The sequence below is a fragment of the Protopterus annectens genome, chromosome 7.part0, assembly GCF_019279795.1.
Source record: "Protopterus annectens isolate FY-2018-M chromosome 7.part0, PAN1.0, whole genome shotgun sequence".
Taxonomy (NCBI): domain Eukaryota; kingdom Metazoa; phylum Chordata; order Ceratodontiformes; family Protopteridae; genus Protopterus; species Protopterus annectens.
This window is the reverse complement of record NC_056739.1, coordinates 1,227,517,121-1,227,536,362: the sequence shown is the minus strand read 5'-3', so window position 1 is coordinate 1,227,536,362 and position 19,242 is coordinate 1,227,517,121. Positions and strand designations below refer to the sequence as shown.

At 38.3% G+C, this 19,242-nt stretch overlaps 1 protein-coding gene across 1 annotated transcript in view; it reads left to right on the top strand.

Annotated features, from left to right (window-relative positions):
* DNAH1 (dynein axonemal heavy chain 1) overlaps positions 1 to 19,242 on the top strand; it is a 5,225,710-nt gene that overhangs the window by 1,217,932 nt on the left and 3,988,536 nt on the right. Inside the window, exon 16 of the mRNA XM_044076389.1 lies at positions 15,072 to 15,154. Within this exon, the coding sequence (XP_043932324.1) occupies positions 15,072 to 15,154 (83 nt within the window). The remainder of the gene's footprint in view (positions 1 to 15,071; positions 15,155 to 19,242) is intronic.

Here is a 19,242-nt window from a genome sequence, read left to right as displayed (position 1 = left end):
AACTTTTGGGGCCTTTCCAGCTGCTGCAGGTGTCGGGTCAGATACATTCCGAATGGGGCATTGTACTCAATCATAGGTCTAATGAGTGATGAGTACAGGGGGACGATGACCTCCCTTGATCTAGATGTGAATCCCTTCATGATCAGGTGGGCAATGTAGAAGGTTTTCCTAACTACTTTAGCAACATGAGTGTCAAACGAAAGGCTACTGTCAACTGTTCATTCTTTTAGGGTTCAAGTCACACTCATAGTTTCTGTGAAATTTTCTGCTCCAGGATATTACAGCAGCAGCCACTTGGTCTTCCTTTCATACCTTTCCCAAGCATTATAGCCAAAGCAAGGGCTTCCTTTGAAACAACCATTTTGAAAGGTATACTACAGTAGGCCACCCTCTTTAGCCAGGGAGTCTGTCCTGTTCCAGTGTCTGGACTGGACATTAGAAGTATGTGGGTTATGTACTTACCAAAATGATAGATTTTTCTGGTCAGTGTCCAGACATTAGAACAACCTGACAACCCACCCACCCCCACCCTCCCCTCCAGAATTTTCCTTTCCTAAGAGATTTGAAGTGATCTTTTGGTGGGCATAGAATGCCTTCATTTTGTTTTCATAGAGCTAACTATTCTATAATGGGAGCATGTGTGATCTGTAAACGTTACCAAGACGGAGGGATTATGAGTAGGAATGAGCCTGCAAGCAATTCATTCCCATCACTAGCAGGTGCTAAAGGTAATAGTCCTGCTATTCCAGCTTCCTAACAGAATCCAGAGAAATCTGACATTCTGGTAAGTACAGTTCTTGACTACTAATCCACTGCTGTTATCAGCAAGCTTTCCTAGTCTCATAAACAAAAATAATTTCTTGTATATTTTATTTTATTTATTTATTTATTTATTTATTTATTTAAATTTGTTGACCGGGAGTGTCCGACTGGACGTGGGTCCATTTTCAGCGGAGGCCTGGGGAGAAAAGCTCCACAGTAAAATAAACAGACAGTAGTTATATTGGATTACATAGTGATTAACAATTTAACATAGAAATTACTTACAACATATTTACAGATGAAGAACATAGTACATCAGTAGACAACTAGAATCTTTATCTGTGAAGTATATAACAGGCATTAACAAATGTAATAATGAGAAGTTCCTGCTGTATAATAAGTACTAGGCTTATGAGCATCTGAGCTTGCTATCATCAAGGTAGTTAGTGGAGTGGAAAGAAAGGTAGTAGTTGGATGGAGTGGATGATATTAGAGTGGGAGTTGCAAGGGCATAGCCAGCATGTTTTTAGGTGCGCTTTTAATAAAGTTTTGATGTTGGTGCATGATGGTACGGAGGTAATTGTGGGTGGGAGTGAGTTCCATAATTTGGCTATGGCGCAAGAGAATAGTGCTTCACCAGCAGAGTTATTGGCTTTAGTGATCTGCAAGTGATGTTTGTTGCTGGATCTTAGTGGTCTGGTGGTGCGATAGGGTTGGAGTAGATTCTGGAGGGATGGGGCATTTAGTGGATGGTTTACTAGTTTGTGGGCGAGTGAGAGTTGATACCACTGAAGGAGGTGAGAGAGTTCAAGCCAGCCCAGTTCAGCAAGTGAGAGACAGTGGTGACTACGGTAGGATGCCCCTGTGGCGAATTTGGCGATTTTGTTGTAGCAGGTCTCTAGCTTGTTTAGATCACATTGCCTTAGGTTGGTATATACTGGAGAGGCATAAAGTAGGGTGGAGATAAGGTGGGAATTTGCTATTGAAATCTTTGCTGCTTTGGTGAGAAATTGTTTATTTCTGTATAATGCTCCTAGTTTTTTGTGGACTTTTTTTATGGTCATGGATATGTGAATGTCACATTTTAGTTTATTGTCTATTTCCACTCCTAGCAATTTGGTGTGTTCAGTTGGGTATATAGTGGTGTTGTCTTTTGCTGTGATGTTAAAGTGAGAGTTGTTTTGAGTATGTTTGGTGGGTTGGAAGATGAGTAGTTTAGTTTTGTTTGGGTTGAGTATTAATTGGGCATCGGATAACCATGTTTTAACAGAGGAAAAGGCTTCCTGTGTGACTTTTTGCAGTTTGGGTAGGGACTGGGCTGAGCAGATGATGGTCCAGTCATCTGCGTATTGGATGAGTGTGCCATGTTTGGTGGCAGAGGCTAGATTATTGGTGTAAACAGAGAAAAGTAAGGGTCCAAGGATGGATCCTTGGGGAACCCCTATGGAGACAGGTAGACAGGTAGTTGGGGAGATATGTCAATATATATATATATATATATATATATATATATTTATTATATATATATATATATATATATATATATATATATATTTCTCCATTTTAGTAAAAATGGACTTTTCATACAGTAATTCTCCAAAGTAGAAAAATTAGCCCATTCATACATTCTGACAAGAAGAAAAATGAAATAACAGTGCATACACCAGGAAGTTACAAATCCCTAAATTAATCAATTCTTCTTTATGGAGACAGATGTGGGTTCAAAACATAAATGCCATTAGAAAAGTTTTGCTTTGCCATAAACAGCTACAAGATAATTCACGAGACTACCACTGGAAGATATTTGTGGAACTTTATTGTGTATGCAGGAAGGGCAACTGGCAAAGGCATAGCAGAGCAAGATGTACATACTTCTACTTGGACTCAGCAGTCCGAACAGTCAGATACATTATTAGGAGGCATAGGCAGTGTTAACCATGGAGAGAATTGTGATACATTTGTTACATTCTCTTTCTGGGAATTCATGTGTTGTGTTTACTGATGGATATTATTTTAAGCCAAAATATTTCCTCTTTTTATAAAGTCCGCAAACATAATTCTGTGGAATTATAAAATTAGGACAGGTATACCATGAGAGAGAGGCAAATGTATTTCTTGTCAACAACATCTCATATATAGCTAAGGATGACCAAAGTTGTGAGCTGTACTGTGGCATGTCAGAACTCTCACTCAAAAAAAAAAAAACTAAAGAAAAGAAAAACAGTGCATATGCTTGCCTTAATAAGAAGATCCAAATGTTAACACAATCCAAGTATATATGTCTGAATCACAAACCAGATGTTGTCATATAGTAAGTACATCAATAAAATGGGAAGAGCAGATGTTAGTGACCAAGTGCTCAGAGTTTATGCATGTTGAAAGATAGAAAAGTGGTACTAGATATAGTACTATTAAACCTCCTTCTGAGCTACAGAAAAGGTCGTACATACAACCACTACCAGTACTTTATAACACTAATACAGCAGATTCAAGAAAGATGTAATGGTGAATGCTATCATCTCTCCATTGCTGATACAGACTTTCACTTTTTGAGAACATTTTTTCTGTTACATTACCGTCAACCTCCAAGAAAAAAGAACCTAGTAGAAGTGTGTAGGGTTTGCTCTGCCATGGCCTTGGTGTGTGTGTGTGTGTGTGTGTGTGTGTGTGTGTGTGTGTGTGTGTGTGTGTGTGTGTGTGTGTGTGTGTGTGTGTGTATGTGTGTGTGTGTGTGTGTGAGACAGCAGGGGTACAGAAAAGAAAGTAAGTGCATAAAGTATAAAAAAGTGCTACTACCATGCAGAATATAGTGTTGCTCTCTGTGCTGGCCCATACTTTTGAGAATACTACACCACAAAACAGTATAGAAAATCAAGCTTATTACAGTCCTCCTCCTCCTTCTCTAAATGAATAAGTATAATGGCATTTGTATATGTGTGTATGTTATTTTCAGAAACACATTGCATATTTACATTTATTATTACAAAAAATAACTACCAGTAAATATAAAACAAATTTTGCATTGCACTAGGAAGTATTTATACTCAAACTCCTCAGTGAACTTCATTAAAATCCCTAAAGTTATAATGATAACCTTAGATGCATTTCATACCTGATTATCCTTGGATAATTTCTTTTTTTTTTAACAACTTTATTGAATTATCGTTTGTGACATAGGCACAATCCTTGGATAATTTATTGAATGCTTTGTTAAGAGCTGTCCATGGGGAACTGACATATGGAATTTTGTACACTATTATCAAATGTATAATTGTGTCTGCATTTCTGATTGACCAACTGAAATACTGCACAGCAACTGGTTTCCATTGAGTGTGGATATATAACCTCTTCTTAGGATGAAGCAAGCTACACATGTTCACCACATAGCTTTGCTGAGTTTTTTATTATATGAGATGTAAAAATAATATATATATTTCACTGCATAAAGCAAAATGTTTATCACTTCAACATGGCATGACTGAAATGTCCTGTGGTAAGGAGGGGATATTGTAGTCAAAAGCTTCCACCGAGCTGCATTAAAATCCCTAATAGCTGAATAACAGTGTTAGGTACAGTTTCTGTGTGAGTATCCCCTTTTAGTTTTATGTTTTTTAAGAACTCTTAAATGTAGACTGGCATATGGCTTTTTATTCATAAGCATCATAAGTAAGGTTTCCAATGCATTTCACTGTCATAGTCTGGCATTCTGAATTATACTGAACAGAGATGGGTATAGGACTTCTTCTCAGCATAGAAAATAATGCAAATGTCTAAGATATATGTTTACTGTCTTGCCATTACAGTACAAGTAGAAGTTCTTTGTATTTCACAGAAGTTGCATCATTATGACTGCAAACTCGACATCACCAAAATTCCATGTACTGAGGGGAGTAATATGCTACAGTAAAATATCCGTGGACAGAGTAATAATAGTAGGTGCATTTTGTTGTTCTTCAACAGATCACTGCTGTAGCAGCCTAAGCTATGTGAGACATCATGCCAGTGATCCACGCCCCCAGCCCATCTCCAAAGCTTTAGAGAAGTTTCCATGTGCCAGTGCTACTGACCTGCACAAGGAGCATAAGGATAAGGATTACATAACAGATACAGCTGTAACTGTTCTAAACTTAGTTGCTGTTGATGAGTGAGCACATAATCATGGTGTAGAGGCCATCCATCAGCTTTAGTGCTCCTGGCTGGACATTTCCCTGTTGGAGATAACCTTGCACAGTAATATTTTTTTTCAATAACTGCTAGATTTCTTAGAAGTCTATTTCTTTTTTGAGGTATGAAAGTTGCTGTACAAGTGTTTGGGGTTCCTGGTGTGGAATGTTATATTCCTCTTCTTTTTCCCTCAGTAAATTGTTTTTTTCTATGTATTAGAGCTTGGTGTTCAGGGATTTGTCCACAATATTTTTCATTTTTCTCTCTCTGAGTTCTCCGCATTCCTTTTGATGGACATTTTTTTCCTCTTTGTTTTTGCAGTTGGTTGCTTTGACTTTCCTGTGGGGATTTATTGCATTATGTTTGAGTTGTGTGTGGGAAAGTGTACTGTTTTTGCTTACAAGTGTATTGCATAAAGTATTTGTATATATCTACATAGCATTTTACCTCAGGGTACTCTTTTTGACCCTGATGGCAACACAGATTATTCTGGCTTCAGTGAGCCATTTTTAAGACTTCTTTTCTGGATTGGACACAGACTTGGGTTCCAGTAAATATTTTCATCCCCCTCTGGTTAACAAAGAAAAAAGGTACTTTGGAGGCTTTGGTTTTTAATCCAGTTTCTGTGCCTCAGCCTCAGACCACTCATGTGCTTCTTTTGGTCTCCCCTGGTGTTGCTTCTCAGAAAGCTACTATTGATGAAAAGGCCGACACGTCCCCCTGCAGCTGTTCAGTTGCCCTTATTTCCTCTGTTAAACCTCTCAGAGGAACATCTTGCCCAGGAAGGGACCATCCATTTAGCCACTCTTTCTCTGGAGGGTGCCCAAGTAGAGGAGACAGAAGACTAGGTATAATTCTCTCTCCTTTCATGGGGGATGATTAGCTGAATTTTGCTAGTATTTATTTATAGCCTTTCAGTCATTCACTACAAATTTATCTCCCCTAGTTAAAAGGAGGACATGTTCTCCCCTTTCAGATACTGATTCTAAGGTGGAGGCTCAGGACTCTTATTGGGACACTGCTTCTCATATCTCTTGTTTTGACAATGAGGAACCTGACTTTGAGGACAGTTTCTCTTTAGATTCTGCTTTGGTGGCTGTCCTTTTCTGATACTATTGCCAAAAGGAAGGACTTGCTTCAATGGAAACAGAAGGAAATTCCTGAATCTCAGCTGAGATAGTATGAATTATTACAGAAGGACTTTCCTCAACCTCCTCCTGTTCTTCCTGTATTACCATTCTTAGAAGATTATTTATTTATTTATTTTGGCTGCTAGTGACTCTCCTGGCACTCAAGCTGCTGCTTATAGAAAGTCAGATAGATTGTATAAGGCTCCTAAAACACACAGATAACTATTGGCTAATCCAAAGGTAGATCCAGCTGTGATTACTTTATCCAGGGCAGGTTCTACCTATGTCATTACAGCTGCTAACCCTATGCCTTCTGACAAACTGGTAAGAACCTGAGATAGGTTTGGAAAGAAAGCGTATGCTTCTTCCACCTTGGCTTTCAGAATTGTGAATTGTCAAGCTTGTATATTTAGATTCCTACTGGCCTTCTTTGACAATATGAAAAAGGTATTTGCAGAACTTAGTTCATCGGATTTTAAATCCCTTCTAAATTATATTTTATCTTCTGTTTCTCATATTATAAAACACACTTTATGCTTATGATAGGGTAGCTGCCACTGTTTCTGTAATGAGGAGAGCTGCTATAATACATTTTCAGAATTTCTCCTGCCACTATTAAAACTGAACATCTCGGTGCTTGTTTGGATAAACAAGTTTCATGTTGCCTTTTTTCTGCAGAAGTCCTCAAAAGAGTTAAGGCAGGAGGAAAATTAACCCAAGGAGTTAAAAATACGTTTTAGTCCTCCTTTTAGAAATATATCAGAACCTTTTCCTCTTTCAAAACTCAAACTAAAACTTTTCAAAAGAGCTCTAGTAAGTAAAATTCAAAAGAACAGTGGCAGAGAGGCTACAAGAACAAAGGAACGTCCTCACACAGCTACAGAGAAGCTAAGAAAACATATTAATTATTGGCCTTATCATGTTTTTCTTCCGTCTCTCCCTCCCTTCCTGTCCTAGTGATATCAAAGTTTAGGCCTTCATCTTACTCTTTGTCACCAAATAATCTCAGATTCTTGGATTCTGAGGATCATTCACATGGTTTACAACTGGTACTGGGTTTCCCATCCTCCATTTCATGGTAGTCTGACCGACACATTTTACCAGTCAGACATCTCTTTTCCCTCCTCTTTTACATCGTACACTGACCTCGGGAGTAATAGAATCTTTGCTACCAGACTTCAGGGGGAAAAGATTTTAGTCAAGTATGTTTTGGTGACAAAGAAGGAAAGAATCTGGATTCCCACCCCAGACCTTTCTTTCCTAAATCTTTACATCAAGGTTCCAAAAACTTTAAACGGCCTCAATTTAGTCTCTGTTGCTGCTTCTTCCCCTTGGTAGTTTTCTAGTCACCTTAATGCAAATCATATTCAAATCATATTCCAATCCTCAAAGATTCCATGTACTTTTTTACATTTTTCCTGCATATATTTCATGTTTTCTGTTTTCTGCCTTGCTGTTTGTGCTATCTGCAACTCTAAGAGTATTTACAAAGTCTTATGTTTTCCCTACAAACAACTACACAGTCAGTAACAACAGATGCCTGAGACTTCACTTGGGGAGCTGTGTCCAAAGGAATAAAGGTTTGGGGCCTATGGAACAAGCAGGACAGGTTAAAACATCTAAATATCAAATAACTGATGGCTGTAATACATGCTGTCAAATTTCTGAACCATCTTTGGATACTGGGCCCCTTACTGCTCATCATGGACAATGCCACAATGATGTGATACATCAGCAGACAGGAGGTAACCAGATCCTGCCCCATCTGAAGACTAGCAATGGTAGCTTGGGATCTAGTAACTCAGCTCATTTTATCTCTCCGTGCTACCCATATTCCATCAGAGCAGCACATTGTTGCAGAGAAGCTGAGTATGATAAGTACAGATGGTAACAAATGTATGTTGAACCTGTGGGTATTCCAGGGATCAGTCCATTTTTAAGGAACACCTCAAGTAAACCTAGTTGCCTCCTTCTGCAATAGACAGCTAAAGAAGTCCTGCTCAGGACTGTGTGTGCTCAGTCCTGGAAGACAGCTGCATTTTCATTTCATTAGATGGGAATGTTCCTGTATGCCTTTCCACCCTTTCCTCTAATAACTGGAGTTGTTCTAAAGATCTAGAAGGACTCCCCGAAGATTATACCAGTAACCTGTTTTGGCACAGGCAACCATGGTTCTGCTTTCTTTGAAAATGGCCAGGGCCAATTACCACAAGCTTCCTCACAGAATGAACCTACTCACACAAGACAGTGGTTGTCTGATACAACCCAAAACAATAAGAAAGTAACACTGGGAGCCATGATCCAAAGGAGCCACCACAAAAAAGTAAAACCAATTAATTTTGTTGAGTGCTTTCATCCTTACACAAGCAGAACTTCATCAGAATATCACAAACCACGAATCAAAACATTATATATGCATGTCCTGGCACTTGATTGAATTAATTAAGAAGCAATTATTTAAAGGCATACCACACAAATATGATTACTAGAAAATGTATGTTAATAAAAATACATGTTGAGAATAGTATAATGAAAAATAAATAATGAATGAAAAGACAGATGAGAAAATGTTGTAAACTTAATTACATATGCTACAATTTAGCTAATTTTATCAGTAATATGGCTGAATAGAAATGTGGTCGTTAATACCAGGAAAACTTGCTGCTTGCAGCCTAAGTTGCCACCTCAATTCTTTATTTTCTAGGCATACCTTCATGTTGCCCACCTCCACCCAAGAGTTAGGTTTAATTTGTTCCAGGATGGCAAACTTAAATTTATTATAGAACTGGCAAGATATGGAGTGTTTAAATACAGCATCATTTTCATTTTTATTATTGATATCATAATTATGCTGATATGTTCATTTGTGAAGACTCCGGCTAGTTTTATCTATATAAAATGCAGGACACAACCCAGTCTTCAACTTCTTCAATTGACTACTTAGATGATAGAGTATTAATTCTTTTTATGCACTTTTTTAGGAGGACAAGCAGCAGGTATTAAAGGAGGCTAAGAAACCTTCTACAAAAATCATGTTTGGGGAGGTGGAGATGATTTTCTAGTTAGTGATAATCTCAGAACCAAGACCCTTTTCAGGCCCAGATGCCTCTGATTCTTCACTATTTGTGTGAGTTATTATCTGGTGGGCCTTCTTACTCTTGTATTTAGATTCATCTATAAGACATGTCTGCACTTAGATCCCCCCTTTTTTCATTTTTCTCAAGTGAAACAGTTTTTGAACTGGGTATTACATATTTGTCCACCTATTAATTGAGGTCTCCTTGCTGGGGTCTTAATTTTGTGTTGGAGAAACTTAATGCTGTTTCTTTTTGAATCAGCTCATGAGGCTGAATTGATCGTTCTGACTTCAGACAGAAGCGTATCTGAGTTGCAAGATAGGGGTTCTTAAGAAGAATTTTTTAATTTATGCTTAAAATTGTTTCTAAAATTACTGTTAACCAGGTCATTAATCTCCCCATCTTCTTTCCAAAGCCTAAAAATAAGGGAGAAAGACTTTTGTACACTTTGCATGTCCATAGAATGTTCAGGCACTTTAATAACAGAACCAAATCCTTCAGGTTTGCAGATCAGCTGAGTATTTTGTATGATGGTAAAACAAAGGGATGTGCTATGTCAAAATGGACAGTTTCTAGATGGTTGTCTAAGACTGTTGCCATTTGCTATTATCAACATAAGCAGACAATTCCATGCAAAGTCAGGGCCCATTCTACCAGGGCTTTTGTTACTTCTGTGGCATTTTAGAAATGGGTGGGCTTTAGAAAATTGTTACAGGCAGCAAGTTGGTCATCTGTAGATACATTTACCAAGAATTACAAACTAGATTCCTACTCTTGTTCCACAGCAGGCTTTGCTAGGACTATTCTCCAGGGTATCCTGAATTTTGACCCATCTTCTGCCTTCATAGCATTTTAAACTTTTGTATTCACCTTATATAGATCTGTAGAATAAAATAGGAATTATGTAAGTAATCTTATCATAACAATAGCTGTTTGAATAGATCAATGCTAAAGTAGCCACTGCAACCCTCCAACCCCCTGATTTTGGTTATTTTATTTGCCAGGCTGTGTCATTTCTCCTATTTTGAAGGGATCTGGTCTCCATCTTTCATGGCAAGAAATCTCTGAACAATTAGTGCCATAGCTGTTATTTAATCCCTATGCTCCTTGTGTAAGTCAGTAGCAATTTCATGTGAAAGGTGCCTTAAAACTTTGGAGGCAGGCTTTTTTTGGCAGGGGGGGATTCCTTGGCAGGACATCTCATATAGCTTAGGCTGCTACCGTAGTGATCTATTTGGATATCTACTGTTATGGTAAGATTACTTAAACAGCTATATTTTCCTGAGTATCATATTAAAACTTCCTGAAATTTTTTTGTATTTACCTCCTCTTGATATATGGCCTTATATACAAAATAAGCAATTGAGGGCTTCACACTCCAGTTAATATCAGAGTTTGGCATGCTTAGTTTCCACTGAGATGGATATATGATTTCTTTTTAGGGTTCATAATGTAGTACTTGTCCAGAATATATCTGTAGTAAGTTGTCTGTATATGGCAGTTAAAGATCATACACATTTGTCCCAAAAAGTCAAGTTGTTTTAGTCAAGTAATAGTATACTGTGACCAAGCTCCCAAAATTGAAAGGGGTAATGTGGTGGTGTCAGATTCAGCACTGATCTGCACTGAGCTCCCAAAATGGACAATGGTAGTCATAGGTGCATTTTATAGTTAAATGTCAAGAGATAATTTCAAGTAAGTTTTGTCAGGGATTCTTGAAGGAAAAACTATGGTACTGATTTTTAGATATAGGCACATGCATTCATTTTACTGCAAAAAAAAAACAGTCAAGCAATATTATATTTGGTTTCCATTTGGAGTGGGCATATAACTTCTTTTTGGGGAGTGGAATGCTCACATATCCAGAATTAGTTCTCATTACAAAAGAAGTAAAAAATCTCATAAATTTCACCAAACAAGGCAGCATATTTATAAATAGAAATGCTTTATGGCTAGAACTTCATGTGCTATGGAGGATAGAGTGTTGTTGTCAAACAATATGCTGTAGTCAAAATGAAGATTAAGCTGCACTGAAGTCTTTAAGGAAAGAATTTCACTCATAATGCATTGTGTACATAGGTTTCTAAGCATAATTCCTAGAAATGTTTATCTGAAAAAATTGAAGGGTTTTAAATTGTTTTGGAGGTCAGTTTTGCCTAATTTAGCATTAGAAAATGACAGAAATACTGCTTGACTTACAAAGCCATGTCTGACCCAGCTCTGTTAGAAATTCTACATCTAAAGAAATCCCAATCCCTCCACACCACACACTCCAGTGACCTCAACCACAATCAACAAAACTTGCTGGAGGGACAGGTTCATAACCCAGAGACTGCCCATGCTATGGAATAGAGTTCCCATACAAGTCAAGCAGAGCACCTCACTGGCCCTCTTCAAGAGAAATCTTGATGAGTGGATGGGAAATAGAAAATTCACCCCACGGATCACTCCAGTGACTTTACTCCACAGAGGCACTGGGAACTAAGGTTGGGTGGCACGATGCCAGGGTAATCCTATGGGCTAGGCTTGTAAAGGCTCCAGGGCTATTAGCCTTTTACACACCTATGAACCTATGATGCAGTCATGTTAAGCAATGAGCAGAAGTGAAATTCCTTAGAGCAGAATGGGACTCTTAGAAACATTTAACACCTTTTATATCCTATTGTAATTTCATGTAAATTATCTTAAGAAGTTTTAAAAGGGCAGTTATTTCTGTCATTTTCTAATGCTAAATTAGGCAAAACTGTGTCCAAAGGAGACAAAATTCAATGTATTTCATTTATTTTCCAGGAAAAAGGAATTCTTCTCTTTTCTGCTCCAAAAACGTACTCAGCCAGGTCTGTGGCTTTATCTGCAGCCTTTTTCTCCAGAGTTCTAATTGATGACAAATATGCTGCAGCTACCTGGTCCAATGTTCATGCCTTCAACTCACATTGCAAATTGGATATGCAGGCTAGATATAGGGCCTCTTTTGGTTTAGCTGTGCTCCGTAATATCCTTCCATGAGACCTCCCAAGTGCAAAAGTTGGTGGGGACTCTGTCCATTACATTGAGGAATGGACAGAAAAGACAATATCAGATGCAAAAGTTATTTACTCACCATACCTGTATATCTCTGTTGTCTGTTTCTAGCCTTTCCTCAGCTTCCCTCCCACCTTTCCTCTCCATATTTTGTGTGTTAATAATTAATCCCAGTCTGAGATGGACCTAACTGACATAACTCTGGCTCCTGAAGGCATTGTCTTTTTCTGCCTCTTTTTTCCTCATACAGGTTACAGTGCTTTGACTCATCTGTACAGTGTAAGTCTGAAATACTTTGGGTAAACAAACTAGCAACTTGCTACAATAACATTGCCCGCTTCGCCACTGGTAACCCTTTTAGAACCCATCACTGCCACAATTTGAAACACTTAGGCTGGCTGGAACTACAAAACTATCTTATTATCTCACAACTTACTATTGCCCACAAATTACTGTACCAACCTACCAACACCCCTATACTTTCACAACTTTTACTCCCTTATAACAATCTTACCTCTCTTTGTTCCTCTTGTAAACTTATGACCAAACCCATAAAGGCCCACAACGTAGCTGGTGACTCTCTTTTCACCAATACTGTAGGAAGAGCATGGAATTTGCTGCCCAAGGAGTTAACTCTAATCTCATCCTTACCTCTTTTCAAACAACATATCAAACTGTACTTCCAAAACCACTGGCTTTGTTCTTGTAGTACTGCAGGCTAACTTCCGTCTCCCCACCCTCTCTTTTCCTTTTACCCTTCTTTTGCTTATTAATTAGCAACTACCCTGTTTCTTTTCCCTTGCTGTCCCACTATGCTCTGACCTACTTCTCCCATCTCTCCCACCTCCTCCTGACTGTCTTCCTTCTTTTCCTCTCTCTTTTCCTAACCCCTGCCTCTTCCCTTTTATTCATCTTACATTCTCCTTCTACTACTCTACCCTTCTGAGCTTCAACTGTTATCCATATGGCAAATGCCTTATTGCATAACCTTTATGTACTAGGTAAAATGCTTTGAAACTGACCAAACATTATGTATGATATTAAACTGTTTGAGTTCCTTAATGTATGTTGATTTTATTAACAAAATTGATTTATATTTCTATTTTTATTGTATGTCTTTATTAACAATATGTCTGTCTGTCATTATTATGTTATGTGTGGAGCTTTTCTCCCCGGGCCTCTACTGAAAATGGACATATATCCAGCTAGACTAGCCCGGTCAACAAATGTAAAATAAAATAAATAAATAAAATAGATATTAAATAAGGTTCAAACAAAAAAGTAAAATGATTCACACAGCAGAGTTGTGTAGAACCCAACCAGAGAGAACCTAACAAAACAGAGAAACATCTTTGTAAAAGCATTTGCAAACCATTCTTACCAGGGCATCACTGGAGATATGCAAACTACACTTAAGGACATTTAAGTGTTGCACAGTGGCTTTTGAATACACAGCAACTCCCAAGTTTTAAATAATACATTCAGGCCCATAAGTCGTACACTGCTAGGTGTAGATATGTTTCTTTTCATCCTTATTTAGGCGCATCAGTGCAGCATAAGTGGGCAGTACAGATATGTTCTAAAACAATGAGTATATAAAAAGCCTGATATATGTGACTTCAGGGGTGGGTACCAAAAAGGTGCAAACAAAACAGCAGAATTCCTGCATTAGATGCATACTGGACCCAACCAGAGAGACCTTAAAATAAAAACAACTTTTGTTCAATCATATTTGTAAACTTCCCATTATCTCCTGAGAAAATAAAAGTAGTTGAGTACACTGACTGTTGAGTCCACAAGAGTAAGAGCACTTAAGTCTTTAATATTGCCGTCAGATGATAATTGGCATTTAGGCCACAATATTATCTGTTGCTATGCAAATTGCAAGCCATGAAATGCTAAATTCTGAAAAGGTTACATAGTGACACAGCAATTAACATTTCTGTCTCGCATCACTTGATTCTCTTTTGATTTGCATCTGGGGTACCTTCTACGAGGAATTTGCATGACCTTTCTGTGTCATGTGAGTTTAAATAGATTGGTTTGATTTCTACCTACATCTTGGAGGCATGCTAATGGTAAACTGGCATTTCTGTATACATCCTAGTGACTGCTTGAAAAGGCTCTGGTTCCCTTTCCAGTCTTCAACTTCCTTGAATATGTAGTCAGTGAATTAATTAATTAATTCATGAAAGGTAACATCATAGTCCTTTTCTCTGGATACTTGTAACCATTTCTTGACAAGTAAATATGAGATTATTGCAGTTCTTCTATTGGGCTAAAGCATGTTTGATTAAAAAATGACACAGACAACATTTCACTTCATACTCAAGAACACATTTGGATAGGCTCTGGCTTCTTTCTAACCCAGAACTGAACAGGTAAGCTTAGAGTGAATGAATTAATGTTTACATCAGTAAGCCATTTATTTGGATACTTGGTACTGTTTTTGACAAGGAAGTATGAGAGAGTTGACTGCCATGCTTTTATTGTTTTTAAACATGCATTCTGTAAAATAAATGGTACTGAGATAAAATGTCACTTCCCGTTCAAACCCAAAAGAATGATCACTTTGCATGTGCCTTAATCAAAATGTCAAAAGGTTTAAGTTTAAGTAAGATTGGGCACACTTGTGTGATGTCAGATATATCACAGCAGAAAGCCCAAAAAGATAATAAAAAAGAAAAAAAAATGAAGAAGTATGGTCTGTGATATTTTCAGTTCCGTCTTCTTCAGTCAGCTACTTTTATGGTTAATTCTGAATCCAGTGGCATAATAAGGAAGGTAATTTGTGCAAAAGTTGCAGCATTTATTATGTTAGAACAGTCTGCTTCATAAAGGATCAAAGGGAAAGGGAATGTGACATCTTGTGTTATATTTGAGGATGATTTAATTGGTCTTTTGTTTCTTCCCACAGGAAACAGTGAATAAAGCATTATTAGACTATGATTTGATAGATGAGTTTTTCTACAGCTTGTCACAAGAGGATTTTAATGCAAAGTAAGTCAATAGTATTCTATTACTGTTACAGAGCTTATTTACAATGACTGCTCTTGCTATTAATGCATCATCAAATGTGCTAATGCTTGAGCTGGCAAGCTTTTCTGATAACGTTCTTTGATTTTTAATTAGCATTTTGCCTATTTCTTCTAGAATTGTGTTTTTTCCTCAGACTTCATAGTGGAACTTACACATTGCTTCTACTACTACTACTTTGTATGGTAGCCCCAGTGTACAGTTGATAGATACTTAGACAGGAAGCAAGTGGTTGGAACCTTTACATTCTAGTATAGAAATGTTATTATTGTACATTCATGTTCGAGTCTGCGTAACAGATTGAGAATACATTTGAGAGGGCTATCAATTTTGCCATTGAATGGATTTTTTCCTATCACTTAAGTGCATCATGCAGTGGACTGCACAGTACTCAACAGTCTTCCCCACCAGTATACTGCAGTATTTATCAGCTCTTTTAAAGTAATGCTATACACATTGGGTCCAGCAGAAGTAAATTGCTTACTAACCAGTTACAGCCCCCATCCCAGAAGAAGAGTAAAGTAGGCCTTGTAATACTTTTTTCTGTTGCATTCCTCTGGAAGAAGAAAATACTGAAATGTATTACGAATAAATTAGTGATACTGTTGTCTCTGTGTGGTGCTTGATCTTTCCCACTGAGTCTTCCAGTGAGTCTTTTTTTTTGTCTGAACCTTTATACATATCTTCTGGTATGACAGCCATAGTCCTTGCATCTTGCTTTTGCTAGTATATCTTATGTACTTCAACTGCTGTATTTCACTATGTAAAATGTGCACAGTTAGATTCCCCAGCTGCTTTCCCATTAAGAAACTGGGCTTGCCACATGGCAAAACCATCTCTAAATATGCTGTAAGCTATAAAAATGATAAAACTATTTTAAAATAAGCCTATCTGGTTATGCAGTACATTTACAGGTCACAGGTGTCATAACTTAACTCTCTTTCCTAACTTCTTTTAATCTTACTTCATGTAGTATTTTACTCCAGAGCACATTTTGCCTGTTTTTAAAACCACTGAAACTCTGGAATAACACTTATTGATCAGATAACAGCTTTCATCCATTTATCACCATTTACAAGAAGTAACACCTTTACAGTCCTTCTTGGATCTGCCTTTTTCCAGGTTTAGTCACTGACCTGTCAGCAAATATCCTTTTCTGGGCCTGAGTAGTTCCTGTTCTTTAGAGTTTATCAATTTCTTGTCTGTGTTAAATGTCGTGAGCATGATTGCACTTTATCACTTGGGTGCAGTTACTAATATATCTCTTTAGTGTTTCATGGATGATGTGGAAAGTGAATCATGGACTGGAAAACTGTGGTTATAGTTACCATTTTCATAAAGGAGACATATTATACCAGGCTGAGATTTCTCAGACAGTACAAGGAGTTTTGGAAGAACTTCCTAAGATAACTGTGCCACTAATTCAGAATTAGTTATGTGGATTCTGTCTTGGTTGTAAATAGTAGATAGATTTTTTTTCTTGTACAGCTATTGTAGGGGTCATGGTGGTTTGGTAGTATGGTCTGCATATATTTTATAGAGATCAAGGAGACATACAAAGACATACCCATGACTGTCTTATGGGAAGTGCTATAATACTGCAGGGTCCCAGAGTAGTAGCTGCATGCTGGTTAGTTCCTTTATTTGTAGGGCAGGAGCTATGCACTCATCCTTGGCATTAATCAAATACTTCAGTTGAGTATAGCAGTCCACCAGAAGGCTGTCTTGTCTCCTATCCTATTGATTTTCAGGGACAGGATTATATCAAGGGATTGTTATTTGGAGACAATTTGATTTAGAGATGTGAGAGTTTCATTTTTGTTGTTTGCACATGATGTTGCCCTCTTGATATGGTTTCTGGCATGATTGAAAGTGGTTTATTTCTGATAATGAAGTAAACTGAATAAAAATAAACACCTTTAGAAGCCATGCAGTATTCTTTAAGCCTGCATGCTCACAGACCCTGGAAATCCTTGTAACTTGGTATAGCCCCGCTCCGCTCGCCCTCGCTTTGCTCGGGCTCGCTCTGCATCCCACCCTGCCCCCAAATTCCACCCACCTCCACTACTGCTAAATTTAAGCCTGATAAGCCACTCCTCCCTCCTACAACCTATGATTGATAACCCGCACCTCCATACACCACCCCTTCCTGCCAACAACCCCCTTCATTCTCCACCCACACTCCTTACCAAGTACCACTACTATCAAGATGAGACCAATTATGTTCCTCTCAGTTATATTGCCTGGGCTATATCTCCTTACCATCTATAAAAACTAGCCCTATCTTGGATTTCACCACCCCATATCTCATACCATCTCTGCTCCCACCTTAAGTGAATCATACCAGCCCCTAGCTCACTACAAACCTGTCCTCTCCACTTTTAACAATCACCAACTAACTAAACCACAGACCATCTCCCCCAAAACTAGATATTACCATAAAATAATAAGTAAAGTGCTGAAAATAATAATCACGGTACAATTTACTCTGATGAGGGATGGAGACATCCACCCTAACCCTGGACCCACCCTTCCCACAAGCTCCCAGCCCACTACCACCTTCAACATATGGCCAAATGCAAGGTCCCCTAACTCTCTCCTGACCTGTCACCTAAACATCAGGAGTATTAACACAAGGTCCATAATCTTCATGCCCATCTAGCCACCTACTCGCCCGATGTGCTATGTCTTACAAAAACCTGGCTAAAACCAGGAACTAAAAATGATGAGGTTATACCACCAGGGTACAACATACGTAGACTAGACCAGAACACCAGGAAAGGTGGAGGAATAGCAGTTCTGTTTAAAAACACAATAGATGTCACTCTAGCCCCACAGCAACCCCCTTGTTCAATAATGCAGAAGCCCAAGTTAGCAAACTACAGCTTAACAAAAGTAAATCTATATTCATTGCCTGCATTTATATCCCCCAGTCAACAATGCAAATACCCTAGAAAACTTCCTCCAATGGCTTTCCAACACATATCTCCATGAAACTATGGTGTTAGGAGACTTTAATATTGACTATAACAATTGTTCCTCTGAATCTCCCACCGCCCATATAAACCGTCACGGCTATACCCAACTTGTATCCTCACCCACCAGAATAAATAAATCCAACTACTATGTCAGTATTCTGGACTGGATTCTTATCAACAATTACCCAGACCTGTATAACATGGGTACCCTCCCAGATGATGAAAGTGACCACCTACTCACTTACATCATTAAGCATAAACTAGATAACCACCACCAAGTTCTTTATAAATCTGTCAGAAACAACAAGAACATTAACTCCACTGACTTTCAGAACGAACTCAGAGCATGCAATTGGGCCATACTTAAAGAACTTCCACTAGACGATGCTGTAGACTATTTTAATTCTAAATTCCTCTCCATTCTAGATTCCTATGCTCCTATCTGCACCCTTAGAGCCAAAACTAAGACCCCCCTGGCTCTCAAAAGTAACCAAAACCAAAATCATAGAAAGAAATAAAGCATGGGACAATTGCCTCCAAAGACCCACTTGACCATATTAAATTCCGACAAATAAGGAATGATACCAAGAAAGCCACATTGTTAGACAAAAAAAAACTTCTATCAACACCTTCAGCCAAAACACCAGAACAAACCTCAAAAATTTTGGGCAGGCATAAACAAACTGCTCCACCCTGGCCAAACTTCCACCCCCACCACCTCAACCTGTGACCTTAAAACTCCAGAGGAAACTGCTAACATCATTAACAACTTTTTTTACCAAAACCATCCAATCACTTGCTAGGCAACTACCCCCCCACCAGCTCCTTCAAAACTCCTCCACAACCACTACCCCACTCCCTTTCGCTTTCCAACCTGTATCTACGTCGACCATCTGATCTCTAACTAACAAACTAAAGCCCACAACCCTGGCAGCTGATCTCCTCCCACCAGAATATTTTCAAAAAGGGGCAGATGCCATCGCATACCCTGTCTCAATCATAATAAGCCACACCTTGACTGAAGACACTATTCCCTCTCTCTGTAAGGTTTCCCATGTCATTCCCCTTCATAAA